The 23,590-nt window shown below is 37.1% G+C and overlaps 1 protein-coding gene across 9 annotated transcripts in view; it reads left to right on the top strand.

Annotated features, from left to right (window-relative positions):
- Positions 1 to 23,590, top strand: part of EPC1 (enhancer of polycomb homolog 1) — a 67,911-nt gene that overhangs the window by 42,877 nt on the left and 1,444 nt on the right. For 3 of the 9 annotated variants that reach the window (XM_005027876.5, XM_072033770.1, XM_027450537.3), the window contains 14 exons: positions 2,946 to 3,105; positions 4,730 to 4,875; positions 4,991 to 5,197; positions 5,577 to 5,725; positions 7,100 to 7,259; positions 8,546 to 8,722; positions 8,826 to 8,915; positions 9,002 to 9,150; positions 10,383 to 10,735; positions 16,194 to 16,277; positions 21,175 to 21,293; positions 21,375 to 21,461; positions 22,083 to 22,224; positions 22,357 to 22,723. In XM_005027876.5, coding sequence (XP_005027933.2) covers positions 3,006 to 3,105; positions 4,730 to 4,875; positions 4,991 to 5,197; positions 5,577 to 5,725; positions 7,100 to 7,259; positions 8,546 to 8,722; positions 8,826 to 8,915; positions 9,002 to 9,150; positions 10,383 to 10,735; positions 16,194 to 16,277; positions 21,175 to 21,293; positions 21,375 to 21,461; positions 22,083 to 22,224; positions 22,357 to 22,723 — 2,330 coding nt within the window. In that variant the 5' untranslated portion in view covers positions 2,946 to 3,005. Of the gene's footprint in view, positions 1 to 2,945; positions 3,106 to 4,729; positions 4,876 to 4,990; positions 5,198 to 5,576; positions 5,726 to 7,099; positions 7,260 to 8,545; positions 8,723 to 8,825; positions 8,916 to 9,001; positions 9,151 to 10,382; positions 10,736 to 16,193; positions 16,278 to 21,174; positions 21,294 to 21,342; positions 21,462 to 22,082; positions 22,225 to 22,356; positions 22,724 to 23,590 lie in introns of all 9 variants that reach the window. The other 6 variants (XM_072033771.1, XM_027450539.3, XR_005263169.2 and 3 more) reach the window with 5 other exon arrangements.

Raw genomic sequence — 23,590 nt, 5'->3', positions numbered from 1 at the left:
CCAAAGGAAGTAAGTTGAGAGAGGGAAGGAAGTGCTAACTCCTCTGTTTTTCAGTAGTTCTGAGTGGTAGTAAGACAACTGCAGGCTATTCCAGCATAGTTCCAATAGGAAGGATAATTTAGCTCAAAAATCCAGTTGCATGGAAACTGGTGAGTTGGAACAAATAATACATGAGCAAGTAATAGTTAAAATCAAACAATGGTTTGGGTTGGAAGGGACCTTAAAAACCCTTCAGTTGCACACAGACACACACCACATTGTGGGCAGGGACACCTCTCACCGGACCAGGTTGCTCACAGCCCCATCCAGCCTGGCCTTGAACACCCCCAGGGATGGGGCAGCCACAGCTTCTTATGCAAAGTATGCAGGGTAAAAAGAGAATATTCTGTAAGTATTCGTAGTAAGAGGAAGACCTCTTGATTATACGTGATGCTAAGATGGTTAAAAATATTTGTGACAGGGCTTTTCATAAGTCTATTCTCTTTCCCTCGGTATTCAATTTTTAAAAAAGAATGATTTTTAATGATTTATGCAGCTAAGCCACTCTGGCTAGCTTCTGCCAAAGGCGATCATCTTTCTCTCTTCTTCCTCTCTCCCAGCCCCTGGCAGTTGAGGGAGCTAATTTATCAGAAGGCTAATTGCTTTCAGGGGAATAACAGGCAAGAGCTGTCTCATGCCCTAAATTGTCCTAGGATCAGTCTGGCGAGGCAGTGATAAATCAGGGAACAGCAGCAAGGGGCACTGCGCTGCGCCTTGCGGTGGCAGTTAGCTGGTGCATGAGCTTCCTTCAGACGTGACAACTACAGCCTTTGAGTGTGACTAAGCCATCTAAACATCATGCTAGGCACTCAAAGAAGCAGTTTGAACCAACTTCACAGCTATCTGAGAACTTCTGAGGGACAGATAATGTTCCAGAGGAGAAGGGGAAAGGCCCTATAACTGCGCTGCTTTAAAAACTGTTGAAAAGGTGGGAGCTGGAGGATTTCAGACCAGCAGCTTAACTGCACTTCCTGGAGGAATATGGATAATGAGAATTATTTGGCCCCACTGATCACTTGGAAGATAATCTCTTTGTGAACAATAACAAGAGTTTTTCAAACGCAAAACCTGGTTAAGCCAGTCCAACTTCCTTCTGCAGCAGGCCAAGGGACCTAGTGGATGGTTGCACTTGACTTTTTAAATGCTCTTTGCTATTACAAGCTGGTGTTGGTAGCCTAACGTGGCAGATGGCTGCTGTACAGAGGACATGTATCTGTCCGGATAGCTCTACTTGGAAAAGGATGGCTGAAGTCAAAGGACTTCTTGAATTTCCGAGGAGCTCTGTCTTGAAACACTTGTTGGTGTTTTCAGGAATGTCTTGGACTACAGCACCTACGTAATAAACCAACATAACATCAAGGGCGGCCAGCCTGTTAGGATTAGAAGTTAGGGTTTAGAATACAAAATCGTTCTGGCAAAGTGAGGAGGAAACCACTGCATTTTTAAATACTAGGTTCCAGCCTCGGATGAATGAAGTGTTGCCTTTGAGTGGGAGTAATCAGCTGTGCAATCACAGCAGAGAACGACTGCAGAACAGAAACTGGAAGCTGTAGTAGGTTAGGTAACTGTAGTGTGTTTTTTTTTAACATGCTTTCATGTTTAAACATGAGAGTTTCCAGAGCTACCAATCATGCCTGATTGTAGGTATTGTCAAAGGAGAGATGGGCTGAGCCACCGGCTGAGTTGTTAAAGCTAGGTGCAAAGTTGCTGGTGCTAATTTCTGCCCAAACATGTGAGAATTTGGGGTGTGGGGAGGTTGCCTTTATTGCTTATTTTCTGTTATTTACTAGAATGCCTCTTGTGATTAAAAAAATAAAAATAAATTAGATGCTGTGTCTACCATGTGATGCGGCTATGTTTGTCAAATGCTAGGGGATCAAAATAAGCTTTGTGAATTCTGCTTGTGTCTCTGTGATGTCTCCTTCTCAAGATTAGTCTCTTCATATAGAAATTGATTAACGGGACAAACCTGAAAAATCTCTGTAGCTAGCTTGAAGAAAAGATAAGCTAAAACCTTGTCAATTCTGGAAACAGAGCTACACCTTGCAGCGGGCTTCAGTTTGAGGCTACGTTCTGGTTCTGTAGTTTACAGTAAAGCCATTTTTATAATTTTCTTCTAATTCTTTCAGATGAAAGGTGTTAGTAGCTGTTATTGAAGAGGGGTAAACTGAAGTCTGACAAAGGTGTAATCAGACTATATAGTTGAAAACTATATAATATTGTTGATCTGTTACACAGACTGTAGTAAGGAATGTAAATGTATTTTACTTCTAAGCTTGAAAAACAATTGCAGTTTTCCAATGGTTAATTATTCTCATCACAGCTTATAGTTTAATGTTAAACTCCGATGGATTAGGAGGGGAAAAAGGAGGATAATGCGAAGCATTGCAATAAACAAGAATGTCTTCAGGAACCACTTATTTGGATAAAAACAGTTGCTTTTCTTAATGCTTCTCTTAATAGGAGGTGATAGGAGGCCTCCTTTCTGGTTTTCTGGCATCACTGTCTATAAATTGTCATAAGTACAGAAAAAAACTGAAGTGAATATCTGTCTGCGGCTATTTGTTATAATCTGTATGTGTAATCGATCTTAAATCTCTCCAGAAATATGTACAGATGGATTTGTGTAGCTCGGTGTGCCAAGAACACAACTTAACTAAGTTTAGTAACTGAAGTCCTGTGTGTTTGTGTAAGAGGGAGAGCTCCACCTACTGGAAACAAGCTACCAGTTTATGGAGCGTATTTTGAATGAAGTGTGTGATACTGCTTTCTTGTGTGCCAGAGAAGTCTCAGGGATTTCGAATGTGAGCATTTGCAAAAAAAAAAAAGTCTGCTTCAACGTTTGAACGTCTAATCTCTGAAAATACTTTCTCATATTTTTACATTGACTTTTTGTTTGTTTATAGGAACATCATCTCCAACGGGCTATCTCAGCACAACAAGTATATGGAGAGAAGAGGGATAATATGGTTATACCAGTCCCAGAAGCAGAAAGTAATATTGCATACTATGAATCTATATATCCTGGAGAATTTAAAATGCCAAAGCAGCTGATTCACATACAGCGTAAGTACAGTGATCTATTGTAGTCTGCAACAAGAACTTTATTTTGCCAGTCATTCATTCAAGAAATTACAAATGTCTGTTGAGCTCACATCAAAACTAACTTCTGAGAATTAATTTTGTCCAGCATGTAAAGGAATGTGTACTTTTTACTGAAGAGGTATATTAAATTCTTGATCAAGAAGTAGATAGATATCATTCTTGAGCCTATCCATTAAAACTCTAATTTTAGCAGTCGCAAAGATCCATTTTTGCTCTCCATGGCATTCAGTAGTTACAGCTTGCAGGAATCTAGTTTTATTAAGAGAAACAGCTACTTTCAGGAACAGATTACCTGTTCACTGAAGCTTAACCAGGATAATATGACAGTAGAGTGGATTGGGAAGTCAAGCAGAAATGGTGGTATTAGTACTATTTGTCTATGCCTGGATGGAAGTATTCTACATCTAAAAGTAGGTCCTTTTTTTTGATCTCACCAATGACTTCTAAAGGTGTTAGGATGTTGTTATTACTGGAAGATGGCAGTTCTGTGAGCTTGATGTGAGCTCTGTGTTTGAACAAGCTCTGAAAACGTTATAAAAATACAAACTGTTTCAGAACTTTGTTGCATAGTGCAATTATCAGAATGTAAAAAGTAGCATCTGTTGTATGTAAACAGATCTTATGCCTAAATAATGTTGGCTACATGTTAGATTTCTGTATCCATCTGAGCTTCAATGATAAGCTAAATTAGGAGCATGCTCTAAGAGGCAAATGGAGACACCAGTGCTAGGAGTCTTCCATGCTGATATTAAGGTATGCTTTTTCATTCTTCTTTTCCTTATCTAGTGGTCTCACAGCTGAAATGACTGTCTTCAGTTGTATTCTGTTCTACCTATTTATTTTTTTAAATAAAGTCATACTTTTTACAGTGTGAAATACTCACTTGGAGAAATTATCTCTTATAAACTAAAACACAAAAGACTCAAGAATCTGGGAGGTATTGTTCTGGGTGCAGAATGCTGCATTTTCATTGGATATTGTGGAAAATCGAACAGTTTGTGTTCTGCAAGTCATCATTTGTATTTGAAGATTACCTCCTATGTTGGGTAGGCCATCCTGGTAGACCAGTTTGGCCTTATGCTTTTAGGTCACAAAAATAATGGATGAGGATGTATGTGGGGTCTCTGTAATACAGTCTGTCCAAAGTTTTGTTGAAATAGCTCTAAGATGCATTTAGGCTAGAGACTTAATTTCAGAAGTTGATGATACAATCAGTAAAGCTGTAGGATACTAGAGAGCATTGAAAAGTTTGACCAATCTAACAGTTTCTTACTGAAAGCAATGAGGTCAAAAACTTGGATGTCTTAGGCACCAGTAAGTTTCATTGGCTAATAAAAGCATATCCAAGTAGATGTCAATTTCTATTCCTGAATTTAATGGTGTATTTTTTTAAAAAGAGAAAGCTAAGTATAGCTTCTAAGTAACATTACTGCAGTGTTCAAACAAATTATTTTGGTTTTGTGTTTCAAAGAATCTGGCATATTCTAATAGCAGTGTCTGGAGTACAAAGCATTTCTGTAGTAAAACTGTAACTCTAACTTTGTATTGTGTTATTCAGCTTTTAACTTTTCATTGTATTATTCAGCTTTTAGTTTGGATGCTGAGCAGCCAGATTATGACTTGGATTCAGAAGATGAGATCTTTGTGAATAAGTTGAAGAAAAGAATGGATATCTCTCCTTTACAATTCGAAGAGATGATAGACCGACTAGAAAAGGGCAGTGGTCAGCAGGTACAACATCACTTTGAATTAAAAAATAAATAAAACCTAAAATATGCACTATTTATGTGTATGACTATTTATGTATATGACTATATGACAATAACATACTGGGTTTTACATTTAGCCAGTCAGCCTGCAAGAGGCCAAGCTATTGCTGAAGGAAGATGACGAGTTGATCAGAGAAGTGTACGAGTACTGGATTAAAAAGAGGAAAAACTGTCGGGGGCCCTCTCTTATCCCAGCAGTAAAACAAGAGAAGCGAGATGGTTCTAGCACAAATGATCCCTACGTTGCTTTTAGAAGACGAACAGAAAAGATGCAGACAAGGAAAGTAAGTAGATTAATCCTTCCATCTCGTTCTCTTCCTTCTGTCCTCTCAGAAAAAAGCTTATCTAAAGAAACAATCTTACTATGTAGTGTAAAATAATAGAAGCTGACTGGTTTGTTTTGCTTTTAATTTGCATGGGGAAAAAAGATAAACTACTGTAGGCCAGCTATTAAAGGAAAAATTTGTATTTTTTTGCTAAATCTGCTGCTAAACCTACTTATGATGGTGGTGCGGTAAGCTGTAGCTCAATGATACTTGCCTATGTTTCTCCATTTTTTTTTAGCTTGTGATTTTTTTTTTCAACACATAAATACTTAGAACTTTAGTTCAGATAATGTAATTTAAGTGATGTGGGAAACCATAAAATACTGTGTATCTACAGAATCGAAAAAATGATGAAGCATCTTATGAGAAGATGCTTAAGCTGCGTCGAGATTTAAGTCGTGCAGTTACCATCCTGGAAATGATAAAGAGAAGGGAAAAAAGCAAGAGGGAGTTGCTGCATTTAACACTGGAAATCATCGAAAAGAGGTAATACTTATTGAAAATGTGCTGCAGAAAGCTTTGGAAACTACTTTATATTCCCATTAATACTTGATAAAGTGTGAGAGATTATTTTAAAATAAGTGTTCAGACTTCTTCACTGTTACGATATAGCAGATTTCACATGTGAGATAAAACTTAGACTCACTCATTGTGGAAAAGTGGCCAGCCACCTTAACCTACACTGGTTTTGTTTTGTGTATTCAAATATATGTATCACGTCCTATATGTTATGTAGGAAGAGAGCTCATGATTTCAGGTAAATTCCAAAGGAATTTAATACATTAAACTGCTTTGCTGCATACATGAAGGAAATGACAGTTATTTTTAAGGTCCTTCCCAAGCATTGCCTTCTTCCTTTTCTTCAATGTCTCTGTTCTTTGTAGCAAAGCTTGATCTAATACCCTCATGAAAACAAACAGGCATTTCATACAGCATAACATGCTGTTCTGTGAGTCATCTCCAACTAGTATTTCTTTTGACATCCTGTTTGACAGCTGTGCCAAAGACCAAATGCTCTGTTCTATCAGCTGTCACTTTCCTGATCAACTGAGAATAACGTTTGCAGTGTGGAGTTGTCCTTTAGCAATTGATACTTAGAATTTGAATAAGATTTCTCCAGCTTAAGGATTCATATTTGAAAAGTTAACGCAGAGTCAGACTGAAATCTCTAAAAGTAACTTGAGTTAGTTTAACAAGTTAAGTATCAGTCTGTTCTTTATATCAGGTGCACTTTTTCGAGCACTGACCATTTTCAGAACTAGAGAGGGGAGAAACCCCCCTAGCTTTTTCAAAGAGGAGAAGCTGTTGAACAGAGGAATGACTAATGCCCACTTCATACTGAAAAACTAAGTTTCACCTTAGTACTTCACACAGGACTTGAAATGCAATACATTTTAAGGTTCTATTTCCTACAAAACTGTTCTGTTACGCAAAAAAGAGAGGATTTGTGAATAAGGTGCTTTGCCTCACTGTTTAAAACCTTTTGTGATAAAGGTGTATTTTTAAGTGTTACTGTCCCTGGGGGGGGGAGGGGGGAGCCTGCTCTGTTCTTTCCATCAAGTTTTTATTTCCACTTCTTACACTTACATCTCCAAAAGATGGTAATGCCTTACAGATAGTCATCCTTGTGTTTGTCAGAACTAGTTAATTGCAATTAAGATAAAGTTTGCGTGTAATTAGCTGCTCCTCCCCCTTCTCTGGAACAATAATTTTTGTACTTTGGGCTGTCATCCTGGACCTCCTCTTACCCCAGGTTGCAAGTATTATTCATCTGTGTTTGGCTGTCGCATAATTTTTTTTACCAGATGTGTGTTGTAAACATTCTAACAAGTAAGAAAATAAAAAACACTCTAATTTCAGGTATAATTTGGGTGACTACAGTGGAGAGATTGTGTCTGAGGTCATGGCACAGCGGCAGCCAATTAAACCTACCTATGCTATTCCCATCATTCCTGTGACTAACAGCAGTCCTTTCAAACATCAAGAAACTATGGAACTGAAAGAATTTAAAGTTAACAAAGTGAGTAATGTCAGTAATGGAATTAATAGTTCATGCTGTTACATGTGTAAGCTACAGGATAAGACTGTGGAAAACATTTTTAACTGGGTGGGGGGGGGGGACACTTTCTGATAGGGGAAAAACACTACTACTGGCAGGGAAAATACAGCAGCAAAGCTGCAATAGGAGTAAAATACTTCACTCTGCTGGAGTGATGATAATAGCCTGGGAACTATTGGAATTCCTTAAGACAGAAATAAAAGGAGTATAGATGAACTGGAGACAAGGCCGCATACAGGTGTAACAAATTCTTGCACTAATCAGTGTTAACCTTTTTATCTGATACTGTCCACAGTGTTAGGATATTTTGAACGAAGTTGTATTTATTACCTAAATATTCTACAAAAATGAGGTCTAAAAAAATAAGACTTATACTGTTCTAAATTCATGTAGCTATTTTAATCTGGAGGGTTTCTTTTTAAAATTTGATCCATTGATTTTCCTAGCATGCTGGTTTTCTATTTAACTTCTGGATAATGTATTGATTCAGACAGTTGAACAGTATTTTTCCTCCTGGCTTTGTGCCATACATAACATAGCTATTGTGCCACCAACTTAGCACGTTAAATAAGTCCCATCACAGCGTTAAAGTACAACTTTAATTTTAAACAAATACTTCTTATACCTGAGGAATGTATAAAGACTGTTCCAGATCCGACAAAATAGAGTGAATCAATTAAAGCTTCTGCTGGAGTGTACTTACCTACTAGTTATGCAGGGTTGATGTAGTGTCTGAAGGCTTGAAATAAATCTCTATTAGAAACTTGGAAAATGTATTTGAATCTGCATAGTATGGGGAAATGTGTTTAATTTTTATTCTCTGAGATGCTAGGTATCTTTGTGAAGTCTAACTTTCGTCTTTTAAAGGATTGTTTGTTACTTAATAATTCCCTAATACTGCATAAACACCTATATATGTTAGCAAATAAAAATGGTGCCCAATGGCACCATTGTATATATTTTGGTCTACTTTTCCAAACTAGTATTTTTATCTTGACGACTGGTGTTCTACCGACGGTAGTGGTTGAGCAAGTGGTACTTAATTCCACCATATCCATTAAACATTCCAATTACTGGAAGTGATAAACAAACAAACATGAAATGTCTGCTTGTGTTCGCATCAAGATGTTAGAGAGATGAGTTTGCTCTTCAGCTTTCTTATGCAGGAGTTTTGGGAAACTCCTGTTTTAATCTAATTTGTGTGCATTTATATGCATTATATGCTGATTTTTTTTCTTTCCTTACAGCAAGATAAACCTGATGTTATTCGACCCAAAAGAAAGTATGAGAAGAAGCCAAAAGTCTTACCTTCGTCTGCTGCTGCTACTCCTCAACAGACGAGTCCTGCTGCACTGCCAGTCTTTAATGCTAAAGATTTGAATCAGTATGATTTTCCTAGCTCGGATGAAGAACCTCTCTCCCAGGTAGTATCTCCAGAATTTTATGCTGCTGTTAGGGAAATAACAGAAGTAAAACTCAAGAATTTACTAATACCTCTTCCTCACCAACACCACCCTCATTTTAAAGGTTTTGTCTGGTTCTTCGGAGGCTGAGGAAGAAAATGATCCCGATGGTCCTTTTGCCTTCCGTAGGAAAGCAGGCTGTCAGTACTATGCTGTAAGTAGAATTTTCTTGTGTATCATAAGACAGAGCATTGTTTTAGGATGAATTCATGTGTCTAATTATTTAAAAATTATTTTAAGCCTCATTTAGACCAACCTGGCAACTGGCCATGGAGTAGCCCTAAAGAGGGAAGATTAGGAGATGTGCGTTATAGATACTGCTTAACCACTCTGACTGTACCCCAGAGGTGTATTGGGTTTGCACGAAGACGGGTCGGCCGTGGTGGAAGGTAAGCACTACATAATTGGTGTTGTTAGTTAGTTGTTTGTTTGTTTTTTAATAAATCAGTAAGACATCTTTGAAAAGAGAAAAGTTGGGGGGAAAAAAAGACATCACAAAGTTGGCATTTGGTATACTTCTTTGATAGCTTCTTCAGCTGATGATGCTGTAGTGGAATCCACTTAGTACTTACTGCTTGCTTAAATGTTTCTAAATATTTGTATTGCTGGCACTCTTAAGTACTAAGGTGAAAACAAGCATATGTTTTTAGTTGTAATTGGTGTTTTATATTTAAATGACTTGTGTAGTTGTCTTCAAATAAAAGTACTTGATGATAGCAAAAATCAGTTTTCAGAAAATGCATTTCTGATTTTGCATCTGCTGTAGAGGAGAATTTTAGGGAGAGATATTTAAAAGTGACAACTGTTGTAAGTTTTAATCATGGCCCAAATGGTAAAGGATTAAGGACTGTTACTTCAGGCATTTTATTTCTGAGCTTCTTTAATGAAAACAATTTGGAAACTAGTATAAGTGCTATTTCTATTTTTTATTTACTATTTAGTATAGGTGCTGTTTCTTTAATAACTTGTGATGTGTTTTAATACTGATGTCTTCTAATACTGATGGCCCAGTCATTTTTAAATCTTAATTAAAAAATAAGTGATTTGACATTCAAATGAATGCTTTGAGTGTCTTATTCTATTGGTGAGTCAGATGAGAAACTGAAGGCTCTTACTGGCATTTTGCAGGGGAATTTGGAAAGTAATGTGTGATAGCTTTTGGCACTTCATGGGATGGTTGTAGGTATATTCATTTTATATGTCAGTAAAGCACTTAAATTGAAGTTACTTTAAGAGGACATTTGGATTGCATTTAGTTACGTAAGTAATTTTATTGTATTTTTTCATTGTACTGCAGAAGTCTTCCAGCCTGATGGGGGAGGGGGCGAATTGTGTCCATTGCTTTGTCATAATATATACACAATGCTTTACATCAGCCATTAATAGAGTAAAAGCTAGTACATACCTGGAAAGAGAAACGTCAACGTACTACTGCCTGATAAGTACTGAATATATAGTCATACTTCAAGTGCCTGTTCTCAGGGATTTCTTGGTGTAGAATAGTTTTGTGTAGTTTCTTCTATTTGTTTATGTATGTCTTCCTTGAGCACACATGGCAAACTGGTGATTTTATTGGTATTTTCTTGCCCCTATATAATTCTGCATTGTTTTTCTGTTTTAGGGTGCTACTAGACAGAGCGCATTCGGACTACGATAATACATTTCATCAGCTGGATTTGGAAGTGCTTTCCTCATCGCAACACTCTTCAATCAGTCAATTTGCCAATACCTCAGAAACAAATACCTCGGACAAATCTTTCTCAAAAGACCTCAGTCAAATACTAGTCAATATCAAATCATGTAGATGGCGACATTTTAGGCCTCGGACACCATCCCTACATGACAGTGACAATGAGGAACTCTCCTGTAAGAAATTATACAGGGGTGTAAATCGAACAGGCACAGCACAACCCGGGACCCAGATATGCAGTACCTCTATACAAAGCAAAAGTAGCAGTGGTTCAGCACATTTTGGTATGTTTATTTTGACAAACTTCCTTTCAGAAATATTAAACTTGACTCAGAAAATTCAGAATATCGTTAGGTCATCCATACTTTGCTTCATGATCTATTTGGATGGTAGCAACCCATCTTTTATCTTTGCTGCGCAGAATGTTTATTTTTAGTTACTGCCAACAGTAGTGTACTGCATCTCAAACTTATGCAAATGCTACCTTACTATTTAGGTAGAATTTTAGAAGTGTTGTTATTTAGAAACAGTGTTGTATAGGGTAAAGCTAACTCTGAAGATCTGGATTTCAAAAATTAAAAATATTTTTGAAACGCTGATTATAACACTATTCCATTTTTTGTCACAGTGCAAGTGTGGTGGTGGGAAATGTTTAATTAAAATGCTTGTAATGAAAATACCAGCAAGGTTATGAATTCTACTCTGGACTTTTACTTAAAAGTAAATGCCATTTCCCATCCAAAAATGTCTAGTCATTTCACGCACCCTCTGTGTGCATCTGTTGATGCTCAGCAAAACTCTGACTCTACATCTTGTCAGCAAATGACAGATTACTTCGTTTAGAACCTCACTTACAGAATTGAGGAACTGACTCTAGGAAAACTTGATGTGATGTTAATTGTTTACATTGTGTACATTGGAATATTTGGATGGTATCTCTCTGAGTTCTTCACACTGACAGTTTGGTACTTACATGGTTAGTATATAGCTTACATAACTTCTGAGTTTTGATAAGTTAATATGTTAAATCTCACCTTTTTATACAAAAAAAAAAAGTGGGATTCTCTGTTCTTGTTTTTTTAAACAAATTTTTGAAGTTCTCTCTCATTTTCTCAGAAGCTTCTCGAATGATGTTTCTACTTAGAATTTTAGCTTTCAAAAAAAAAACCAAACTGAGAACACCTAGAAAATGTATGAGTGGAGTGGAGATAGATGCATATACCGAATAAACTCCCCAGATTGAGGGGATATATGGAATATTTGCTCAGAGTGCTGACCTAGTGTCTCAGGTCTTTCATGTTCTCCAATATATTTTTCTTCATTTCTCTGTCTTGCTTCCCTGCACCCTCTTTTTTTCTGAAAATTCTTCTTCCTTGCATTTTTAGACTTAGTGGGCAGCTTTGTTCTGCTTCCTTGTTTCATGTTTCCTCTTCTTGCTGTCCTAGAGTAGGTCATTGTCCTCACTGCCATCCTTCATACGTTCTTTTCTCTCTTATGACTCTTCTTGCTGGGAAAAGTATTAGGGCTAAAGCTGGTAGTGCTTTTGGCTTGTGATCCAAATATGGCTTTTGGTGTTTGAATTCAGCCCCTCCACACAAGTAATGCTTCAAATCAATAAACCAGGTCTAGAACTGATCGGTCTAATAGCTGGAGTCTGAAGTTTGCTGTAATGCCAGCCAGGTTACCAGTATGAAAACAAAACTCTGTGTGATGAATAGTTTATAAACACGCTCTGAAGTGTTGATAGGCATTATGTTATATCTGAAAACCAGAGACTTGAAAAATCGGCTGATTATATTCAAAGCATATATCTGTATGTATATGCATACCTAAATGTAATACTCATAGAATCTCTTTAAGAAAAAGAGATAATTAAGATACCTCCTAAATGGAAGTGAATAAATAAATGGAATTGCTATTGTGATCTGTTCTGTAGAAGCTTTTATGTGGCTGAATTTTGAAGCACGTGGGAAGGTAACATAGATGTCTCAGTGCCTTGCACGTTACGTTAATTTGTGCTTGGAATTGACGGCAGGTGGCTTGTCTGTGTAAAATGGGTTAATATGTAGAGCTTTAAAATTTAGAAGTTGTAAAGTTCAGATTCATACTTTTATTAGTGTCAATACAGGAGTGATATACTTCATTTAAAAAAAAAAAGAAAAAGAAACCTACATCTGAATTCATAGACACGCTTGAAATCAGTTACCAGTCTCTGGGTAGTCATTTGTTATCAGTATGACTAAGTCAGTTGTACTTCTAGAATTATTCGTAATCTTAATCAGGATTTTTTGTAGCTGTGTAGATGTCAGAGGTTTTTCATATATGATGATATGATGGTTGTCTTTAGGGTTAGGTGTTTGAAAACAACTTAGTCTTACGCATCAGTGCCGTTCTGATTTCAAGCCTTCTTTCAGTGACTTAAAGTCTTCCTTAAGATACGTTGTCTACACAGATTACAGGTGGGAGTCTTTGTATGTCTCGTGGATGAGTTTAACCTCTTCAAAGGTGCTTATCAGTTGAGGCTACAGCTGCAGATTTAGGTTTTCCTTTTGTCGGAAACCCTATAAAGACCACGATGTATCTAACATCTGTATTAGAATTTCTCTGATAATGCTGCAGATAACAATTCTGTAGGGTGTCCCCAGTCCTTTTTCTTAGCTATCTTTAAAGCTGGGAGTTTGTGGTTGTGGATTATTTTAGCATTGGTTTCTGGTTCTCTGCATTTTAGTATCTGTTTGGTTGGGTTTTTTTATTGTTTTTTTTAAGTGGCAATAGGTCTTGTTGCCAGAAACACTGATAAAAGGTTTTTTTAAAATAGAGGTGCTTTAATCCCTTCCCTGCTGCCGTGAGCTGTGGTCAAACCAAATAGCTTACCTTGAAGATGAGGTTCATCTTGAGATTCTGTAGTGGTTAGCAGAGGTGGTCATGTTGCTGTGTGCCATCACGTGAAATGTTCTGTCCTATTCCATATGAAAGATGTTTACAGAAATATTGAGCTTTTTCCACCTGGAACAACTCCAACAAAATGCTGCTGATGTGGAAAAACAGCTGTGGAAAACCTTGTTTTTCAAGTCTGTCAGATGTGGTCAGCACAGGCGAGAATTCAAGATGGTATCTCAAGCTGCTCTGCTATTCAGAGGCCTTTTCATTAAAAGTGTGCTGTGACACAACCGTTCTTCTCTGGCTACAGGAAACATTGTTTTTTGTCCTGAAGATTGGAGAGATTTCCTCAAGGAGCCAGGAGGCATTCTGTGTTCACTTTGAAGTGAGCACCTGAAGAAACAAGCTGTTCTGATACTGGCTTTCAAAGTGCTCAGCGTGAAAAATATATAGAAGATGGAGTTGTTGCATTGAGATTTTGTATGTCAGCTGAGGAAGGGATGTCTTAAATCTCTTACAAATTACTTGGAGACAGTTTGTGTGCTGAAGGGGTAGACCGTGGCAGCAGGATCAGGTAGCCAAGAAAAGTAGCATCACTTTTGAAGAGGGTGGTTCCGGTTCCTTTTCGTCTACTGAAGAGTTAGGAAAAGACATCTCTTGCCTTCTTGCAAAAAGATCAGATTTCAGGATCTTCAGACATGTTACACAACACCACTGAAAAGCAGGCAGTGTAAATGCACGATTCATTCTCATGGAGGATTGTTGTTCAGTGGGGAAACCGTGCACTCTGAACAAAACGGAACATTTCCTGCAGTAAAGGAGACAGTATTGCTGACAGTTTAACTACTAGACCGGGTTATAATCTTCAGAGATGGTATTTGTGTGTCTTAATAGTTTGAAGGATACAGGAGGCATGAGTGTTCGTCTGAACTATGTATGTGCCAGACATTGTCTTCCTTTCTGGAATAATTGATCTAGTTCTGCCAGGCAAATGGCAGTCTTGGAACTGCACCGAATTCTAGAGACTGCTTTTTTTTTCTGCTGACTTGCTATTAAACGCTACATTCGTTTTTGGATGTTGGCATCTAGTAAATAAAAGTTTGAGATGGTTAAACTGTATGGCACGTATGGTCCCGTTGCAGCCTTGGGTTTAGTAGGTGGCTGGTGTCTCCAGTCGGCTAGTGAAAGGTTTGAGCACCAGCTCCCAGGCTCTGCAGCAAGATGAAGCATCCGTGTTGTGTTCTGTTCTTCACTGCCTTCCTTGCAGAGAAGTTAGACATCTTTGAGAAGGTCTGCAAGTCATAAAGAGGCTAACAGTTAACTACAGTCTGCTTAGCAAGCAGACTAAATCTGTAACTCTTGCTTTGAGAAGTCTAAGTGTTTTGACAGAAGCCTTACTGAGAGTTATTAGTTATCGTTGGTATTAATAGATAGTATTTTATATGCAAACCTGCAGACATCTAGGCTATTATTAAAGAATCCAGAATAGCTTACCTTGCCTTTTCTTTCGTGTAAACCAGAGATGTAGATAATGTGCTACAAGCTGTGCTTTGACATTCGGTAACTTTTTATGTGGGAATTCCATAGAAATAGCATTTTTCCTAGTAAACTTGGTTCCTTTTTTTTTTTTTCACACTTCAATGTGCTTCTGAAAAACAAGTTTGCACATGTACACTAAAGGGTCTAGAAGGATGGTGAACTATGCTTCCGTTTCCCAAATGTGTTCTTAGAATTTCTCTCTTTAATTGTGTTGCTGGTTGGTGGATCTCTGCTAGTTTTTGGTGCTTAAGTGTTCTCATCAGATGTAGCTGACACCCTTACCATGCTCTGCCCACCTCCCACCTCCAGCAAAGGTATTCCATTTCCAGAAGGAAGCAGGAGGAAGCTTCTCAATCTCTTTGGCAGTTCCTCACTCCAGAGTGGGACCTGTCCTTCTTATTGCTTTCATGCCATCGCTGGCTGTTCAGGTCTTTTTATTTAACCCTTCTATTTGTAATAGTCTCAACACTGCTGCTTGCTTTACCATTTTCACTTTTCGAAATACCTGTTTTCAAAGTGGATTATAAACCTGGTCATGAAAAAATGGATGTTTGTATTGGCTACTTTCAGTTATCATTGGAACTTGAGTCTGAGCCCCTCCACGGCTGAGATGTTGAGATCTTAGGTGAAGAACAGTAGCCTCAAAGCTACATGGACTCTGGGAATAACAGGTGGTTTTTGGCCACCCTCAGCTTAGTGAAGGGAGGAAGTTTTGAAAAGAAAATCTTCTGGGAAATTATGTGACTGAGGGGTGGGGAATAACCAGTATTTATGAAAAAATTTGCATATTTCTTGAGACTTCATTGATGTAATTCCTTTTTCAGAAACTTTGTAGTTACACTAGTTTTTCCTGTTCAGCTTCAAGTCAGTTGTTGTAAGGCTTTGCCCTGAATTGTTGGGTCTTTGGGCTTTTGTGAATTGTTAGACTTGGTCTGTATTCCATGCAAGTGTGGTCAGGTACTATCTGCAGAGTAAATTGCATGTACCTCGAGTAGTCCTGATGTTTCTTAGAAAATTTATATTGAGGATGATGGGCAGACAAATATATATAGCAAGCATTTCCAAGTTTTATTCAATGGCTGTTAAAAATCCTCCTTAATAATAATTTCTGATTGTTTTTCCACTACCATGTAGGGAATACATATGTAGGTCTAATATCTAGTTCATAATGTCTAGCTTTAGAGTTCTGATAGGAATTTCACACTGAATTCTGTTGTGCTGAAATATAAGGCTGTCGTAATAATAATCAGGGGCCTAATAATCATGTTCTCGGTGTCTGATAATGCCATGTTTAAGTAAAATCAATCTTGAACTTCTTTTCAGAAAGTGAAACATCTTTGGGCCTGGTGCATCAAATACTAAATCACACTGATGGCTCTAAGTCTCTCCAATCTTCTGAATTCACTGGTGAGAACTTGCTATACAGTAGAAAATCTTTAACCAGGCAGTATAAGCCAGATAACATCTCATAATACAGAGATTGAAAATGTGATGTTCTGGATTACTTAATATTGTGAATGATGTTTGCTTTGCATGCACTTTGGCATTAGTAACCACTAATTGTTCTCTTGTGCAGCAGGGGTATGATGCTTTCATGTATTTCTCTTATGAAAATACCATAACAATATATAATCTACCTCCCACAAAGCAGTTCTGTAATTGTGGACTTTATCAATTGCAAGCGTTGGTTATGTGATCTATCTTCTGTTACTTGATTAAGACTGCTTTGTTAATGGCCATTACCTCAGCCTGAAGGATTGGGAAATCTAGTGCTGATTGGAATTTCAGAATTCTTTTAACCCTATATAAGCTTAATGTCTTAATGCTTCAGTTTTCCTACTGAAATAGCACTTCTCCTTGTGAGAGTGGATACTTAAGATTATGAAGCAGTTGCTTTTGTTTTTTAATGACTCTGAATACGTCATTCTTCAGATGTTTGACAGGACTGAAGAATGTGCTGAAAGGTTTAATCAGGCTGTTTGTGTTTCTTGGTATTAAAGGTTTTTTTAAAAAAAAGATTGCTCACTTTCCCTGGTAATTCTAGGGAGCTTCTTCAATTCAGGTTAAAAAAGAGAGATGGTTGTAGAGGATCCAGGAGTTTACACGTGCATTTTCTGCTTCCCAGGATATATTTTCTAGTTTTTAGGGAACAGGTTCTTGCAGTCTATATTTTTGCATGTATTTGCCTACCTCAGGGGAATAGAGGAGCAACTAGCACATCACCTCACAGTAAGACTTGGCAGTGGTAGTCAAGAGGAGGAGGCTGTGGCTATTTACCATACCCTGAACAATTCCTTGAGATTTGCTGTCCATAGGGATCCTGCAGCTGGCCTGTCTTCTAACTAGTTTCAGCCACTTCAGGGAAAGATTTGCATTTTCAGAGAAAACTAAATGCAGGCTGCAGTGTTTTAAGGCCAATACACATTCAGTGCTGTGGTAAAACTAGTTAGCAGTGTAAAAATATTGCAGTGTAAAACTGCTGAGAACTATGGATCTGACAAAACTGCTGACAGCATCACTGTGAACCTGTGCTTCAGAAAACACCACCCTTTGAGTATCAGCATCCCACAGAATATAGTAGATAAGTCAAACAGAAACATGCAATTGAAAGATATTATTCAATGGCTTAATTTGAGCAAAAAATGGGATGTCACTATCCAAAAGATCACAAATATCTCAGTCACTTAAATGATTATAGGAAAACATACAATGAGTCAATTGTGTAGTTTGTTGAAAATCTAAGTTATTGCAGAGGACTTGTTGCTGTCTCTAAGGAGATACTAAAAAAATAATAATTTGTAAGCATTCATTTATCCTGTCAATCAGTCACGGTTAACCTAAGGGATTTCCTTGTATTCATAGCTGCAAACTCCCAAAGCTTATTTTTGCTACTTTCTTTTCTTTTTGCAGTTTTTAAGTCCGAATACATTTTTCTTTTTTTCTTTTTCTGCAGAAGCGTAGCATTAATACAGTCGCAGAACAAGTGCATGTATTGTCCCAAGCAGTTAAACAAAGAGAATAGCAGCAAAACGTGATGTAGTGACTTAAAATCCTGGAGGCTGTCTAAACTGCAATGGCATAACTTGATTCAGAATTCTACTAGTAACAGTTCAGAATTATATTCACTTTTAATTATGTCAGTTTAGAACGGTATGCTGCAAAATAACTAAAAAAAAACATTCATATGGCCTCATCTCACAGTAAAACTTGAGCTTCACATCTTCTGGTAACTATCATGAGCTATCGTGAGATGTGGATCGCTCTAGGTAGAGTTGTAACTTAAAGGTTTGTAACATTTAAGATTAGGAAAGTCGAAAAATTGATTCCATTGTATAGGTGGCTAAAAGGGTCTTGGAAAATGTTGAGAAGGTTCTGGAGAAGGTGCAGTTGTTAGCTCTGAAAGACAGTTGAGATTTTCTGAAACTGTCTTATTTGTAGTAGCAGTTGAAACTTGGTTGGATTCTGTGTAGCGAGTGAAATTGTATGCTTTGTTACTGTTAAATTCAGTAAATTCTGCAGTATTGGATAGGCATTACTGTATGATGGAAACATGCTAAATCTAAATGCTGTGTCCTTGGCATGCTGTTGGACAAGTCTATAAATGCTGTGTTCCCATCTAGAGCTGCTGAAGCAATAATCTGTTTAACAAATAGCGTGTGTCATCTTTAACCATCAAATGTTTTTATACCTCTTTTCTTTTTTTTTTTTTTTCAACTTGAAGCTCTTAATTTCAGAAATCACTGTTGTTCAGTTGTCTGTTGCTCTGCTAGTTTTTTTTTTTAAGACTTGAAGGTCTCCAGTAATACCATGAATATGTAACCGCTTAGCAATACCGCTTCTCAGTTACCAAAAGCTCAGGAGGCCTAAGGGTACAACTAAGGTCTGGGTTTTCTTCTTGCCTGCTATGAATGGGCTAAAGTTGCGTCAGGGAGATTTAGGTTGGATATTAGGAAGAACTTCTTTACTGAAAGGGTTGTTAGGAATTGGAATGGGCTGCCCAGGGAAGTGGTGGAGTCACCATCCCTGGAGGTCTTTAAAAGACATTTAGATGTAGAGCTTAGGGATATGGTTTAGTGGAGGACTGGTTAGTGTTAGGTCAGAGGTTGGACTCGGTGATCTTGGAGGTCTCTTCCAACCTAGATGGTTCTGTGATTCATTTGCTCCGTTTTTTCCAAAATAAAGCAGTATTTTGGATTTGGTAAAGCCAGGGATAAATGTTTACTACAACTCTACACTAAAAGCCTAAAATATACTTAAAGCTTGAAAATTGAAACTGGCTATTCAAAAATTTAACTTGCCTATCATGCTCTGGTACATCTGAGTACAACAGTGGACATTTTTAATCTTAAGTATATTTGCAAAGTACAGTACAGTAAAACACCTTACTGGTATGTGGAACCTTCAGAAACAGCGCTATGTTGGTTAAACCATGCAGATTCTGAAGCTCAGGGTTTTTTTTAAAGCATTAAGTTGAAAGTCACTACTAACTGATAAATAAAGTGTCTATCGATACCAGAATAGTATTTCAATTCTTCTGCTTCCACTACTGCTACTAGTTTTCTCAGCTATCCCCATGCTAATCTTTGTCTGCTAAAGCTTTCTTGCTTAGCTGTCTGTGTTTGGTGATAGTTTAAAAATAAATAAATGTGATAATGGGCTTTTTGTTTACATAAAGTAGAATTAAAATATGAACAGTGAACTCCTTATTTGGTTTATGAATTCTAGGGTGGTTTTTAGTAAGCACTTTGTGTGGTATTACTTCTAAGCTGTTCTCTTAGAAATGACTTTGAAACATTGAAGAAATGAAGCCAGTTGACGTAAGATTTAGCTGCAAGACTAGCATGGCAATATAAACATCCTGCATTACTACTTGCTGAAGACTGTTAATATAAAATAAAATAGTAACCTGAATGTAGCTTCTGAATAAGAATTTATGACCTCAAGAGCTCAGATATCAAAAATACCAGTAAAAATTCAATGCTGTTTCCAGTATGTATTAAGAGGATTTTGGACAATGTTTAAAAAAAAAAAATTTTAAATCATAAATACACTGGAAAAATGCATGTTCAGCAGTGTTCACTCTGTCTTCAAGTAATTTTTCAAATTCTTACTTTGTTTATCCATTTTTATTAACCTGTTATTCAGGATTATACATAGGCTACAATTATTCCTCAGAATCCTTTTATATCAAGAAGTAGGAGACTGTTAATATCAAAATTAAAACTAGTTTTCTAAAGGCAAGCAGGCCTGAAAAATAAGATTAACCAAACAGTAATTACAATTTGTGAACAAGGTTTAAGTGCATTGATGATCTGTTGCCAAACAATAGTGAACTTTCCTGAAAGGACAACTTTCTTTGCATTCTAGGAGTATGAGTCTATTTACAGCACTTAGGATTGCAGAGATGCTCCTAAATAAGATACATATTTAAGATTTTCCTTCAGTTTTATCATAGGCTGAACTTGTAAAGAGAGTCAAATTCCAGCTTTTGATTTAGTTTGAAATTTAAAGCAGACTTTTATTTAGGAAAAGTAAATTTTAAAAAAAAAAGGAAAACAAAACAAAAAACAATCACTGTACTAAGCTAATCAATGTACTAATGACATGTTTTCCATTGGGCATCCCATGTCAGTCTGTACACACAATATTTGATCAATTTTTTTTCTTGCAGGGTAGCTGGATAAAATTGTAGTTGATTTGTCATGCTCTAACTTCTGTCACCTTTTCGAATATTTTAGAGAAGGATGTAGATGTAGTAGTTCAGTTGTAAGCCTGTCCAATTTAGAGTTTTCAACTAAAGTTAAAACATAAATTATAATTGTAGGCACTTGCTACCTTCAAAATGTCATCTGTGAGGGCTGAAAACAATGGTTTCACAGGCAGTTCCCAATTTTTGCATATAAACCTGCTTTATCATTAATGCAGATAGTTTAGCTTCACACAAAAAAAAGTGGAAACTGATGCCATTTCTACCTACAATTTTTTAATTAGATATTACAGAGTTTTGGGTGGTTTTGACTGTATTTTTGGTTCCTTCTTCCCCCTCCCTTTTTTGGTACCAGCCTAAATGCAGCAGAACAATTGAAATCTTTAAGCTGTTTTTTTATATGTATAAAGAGAAGACTTAAATCAAGCAAAATCTTAAGAAGGATGACAGCCTTCTTGCTATAAAGGTGCATTAAGGCTCTTTAGAGAACTGCTGTGGTGTATTTTTTATTTATTTAGGACGATAAAATAGATGTGTTTATATACACAACACCTACATATTTTGATATAGTATTTTCTCGTTTTATATTTTGTTCAGCATTTACAGCCGAACAATACCAGCAACATCAACAGCAACTGGCACTAATGCAGAAACAGCAGCTTGCACAAATTCATCAACAGCAAGCAAATAGTAATTCCTCTGCCAACACATCACAGGTGAGGGATTTGTCTGTGCTATGATTTATCCCTCATTGTTTCCCACCAGGGTTCATCTCTAATTGTCAACTGTTGCCATAGAACCTTGAAACTAACCAACAGGAAAGTGGCTTTCGCCTGAATCTACATCATAGCCATTCTGTAAAGTGTTTAGAAGGGACACTGCAGGTGAGTGTGGCAGGCATTGCCTCTGCTCCCTCTTAACCACAAAAAAAAAAAGGGTCAGTCAATTAATTAAATATTCAGAGCCTTAGGAATATGAATTGCAAAGATCTCCAGCCATGTCATTATCCTCTTGATATGGGGGATTTTTAAATATGTCCTAAATATGTCCTTCATACAGCTGTGGAAGTGTCTAATACTCATAAATACATGGTGTTTACACTGGTGATGGACACATTTAAAAAGGTTCAGAAGTTGTTAGCAATCTGAACATCTGAGTCACCGAACTGGGTTTGGAATGTCATAAAAACATGTTGACCTGTGAAACAATGTTGTTCCATAGAACTTTGGAAATAAGTGTATTTTAAATAGCTGTGGGGATTTTCTTCTCTGTTATTGTTAACATAAAGCTAAAAATGCATGGAAAACATCACAGTTCAGTTTTTATGTAGCTGTACCAAATGCTGACGGTTTGGTCTGAGAAAATGTCTGGGACATTTCTGATTTACCTGGATAGATTTTTTTTTTTTTTTTTGTTCTACTAGTTTGTGCATAGCTTTAAAATGGGTGGCATACTGACTTGTGGAAGCTTCAATCACATATATTTGCCACCATTGTTCTTTTTAGGGTTTTGTTTCCAAGACACTGGATTCTGTTAGTGCTCAATTTGCTGCTTCAGCTTTGGTTACATCAGAACAATTGATGGGATTCAAAATGAAGGATGATGTGGTGCTTGGAATTGGGGTGAATGGCATTCTTCAAGCCTCAGGTATGTAGGTGTTCTAACAGTATTTGGCTGCACCTTGACTTTTTTTTTTTTTAAGTGGGGATAAGAGTTTCTGTATAGAGTTGAGTAAATCCTAAGAAATGGGCTTACTGCTTTTTGGTTTTCTTTTTGCAGGAGTATACAAGGGCTTACACCTCAGTAGTACTACACCTACAGCACTTGTCCATACAAGTTCATCATCAACAGCAGGTTCAGCCTTGCTACAGCCTTCAAATATAACGCAGACTTCAAGTTCCCACAGTGCACTGAGTCACCAAGCAACTGCTGCCAATTCTGCAACAACTCAGGTTCTGATCGGGAACAACATTCGATTAACTGTACCCTCATCAGTTGCCACTGTAAACTCTATTACCACGCTCAATGCACGACATATACCTAGGACTTTAAGTGCTGTTCCATCATCTGCCTTAAAGCTGGCTGCAGCGACAAACTGTCAGGTGCCCAAGGTTCCAGCTTCATCCTCTGTGGATGCCGTACCGAGGTAGGTTTTTTCTAGTCTGCTCATGTTATCCAGTCTTTATATTGCTAGAAAAATATATTTATTTATGATAAATAAGAACAGCTGTATTAGGTCAGGCTGGCTTAACCATGTGTCTGGTTTATACTGTGTGCAATAGTGGTCAAAAATGTTTAATTAGGGAGGAATACAAAAGCACACAGGTTTTAACACTGATTGTTTTCCAGAATGAAAAGAGTGTTTAAAAGTGAAATTGATGAACTGTCAGTGAAGAATTTTTATACAGTTCAGAGTGCAGTCTCTGTCTTACATTCTTTGTGAAGTCTGAAGGATTGCCCAAGTAAATAAGTCTCTATCTCTAACAGCACGTCTGCCAGTAATGCATTTAGGGAAGAATTGGTCCAGCTGCATTTGGAGATGTTTTTGTGATTTAAACACTGCAGAAGACTTCAGAGGATGTATTGATTTTATATAGCACAAAACTTGAGAATAGTACTTGTCACATTCTTTACATATAATATCCATTTTTATTTCTGAATTTCTTAATTTCTGTTGTCTCCATTAGCTTAAAACACTTTGCTAGAACATGAATTAAAACTAGAAGCGAGTTCATTATTTCATTAGATAACTCTAGATTTTGTAACGAGACTTTTTCAGCAGCCTGTATTATGCAGTTTTTTATTACTTCACCACAAGTGTTGCACCTCAGAACACCCTTTTTCATTTCCTGTATGAGATGATGGTTTATGGGTGGTTTTACAGCATGCCAAGTGCTCAAAGTAAACATTGCTGGGAGTTAAGCACTGTATAAATATGGAAGTGCAAGACAACTGTATCGAGATCTTTCAGTACTGTTAGTTTTTCAATTTAATGCCCTGAAATTGCTGCATT

Source organism: Anas platyrhynchos, chromosome 2, assembly GCF_047663525.1.
Source record: "Anas platyrhynchos isolate ZD024472 breed Pekin duck chromosome 2, IASCAAS_PekinDuck_T2T, whole genome shotgun sequence".
NCBI lineage: Eukaryota > Metazoa > Chordata > Aves > Anseriformes > Anatidae > Anas > Anas platyrhynchos.
Note: the sequence above shows the minus strand (reverse complement) of the source record. Positions and strands in the feature narration are given on the sequence as shown.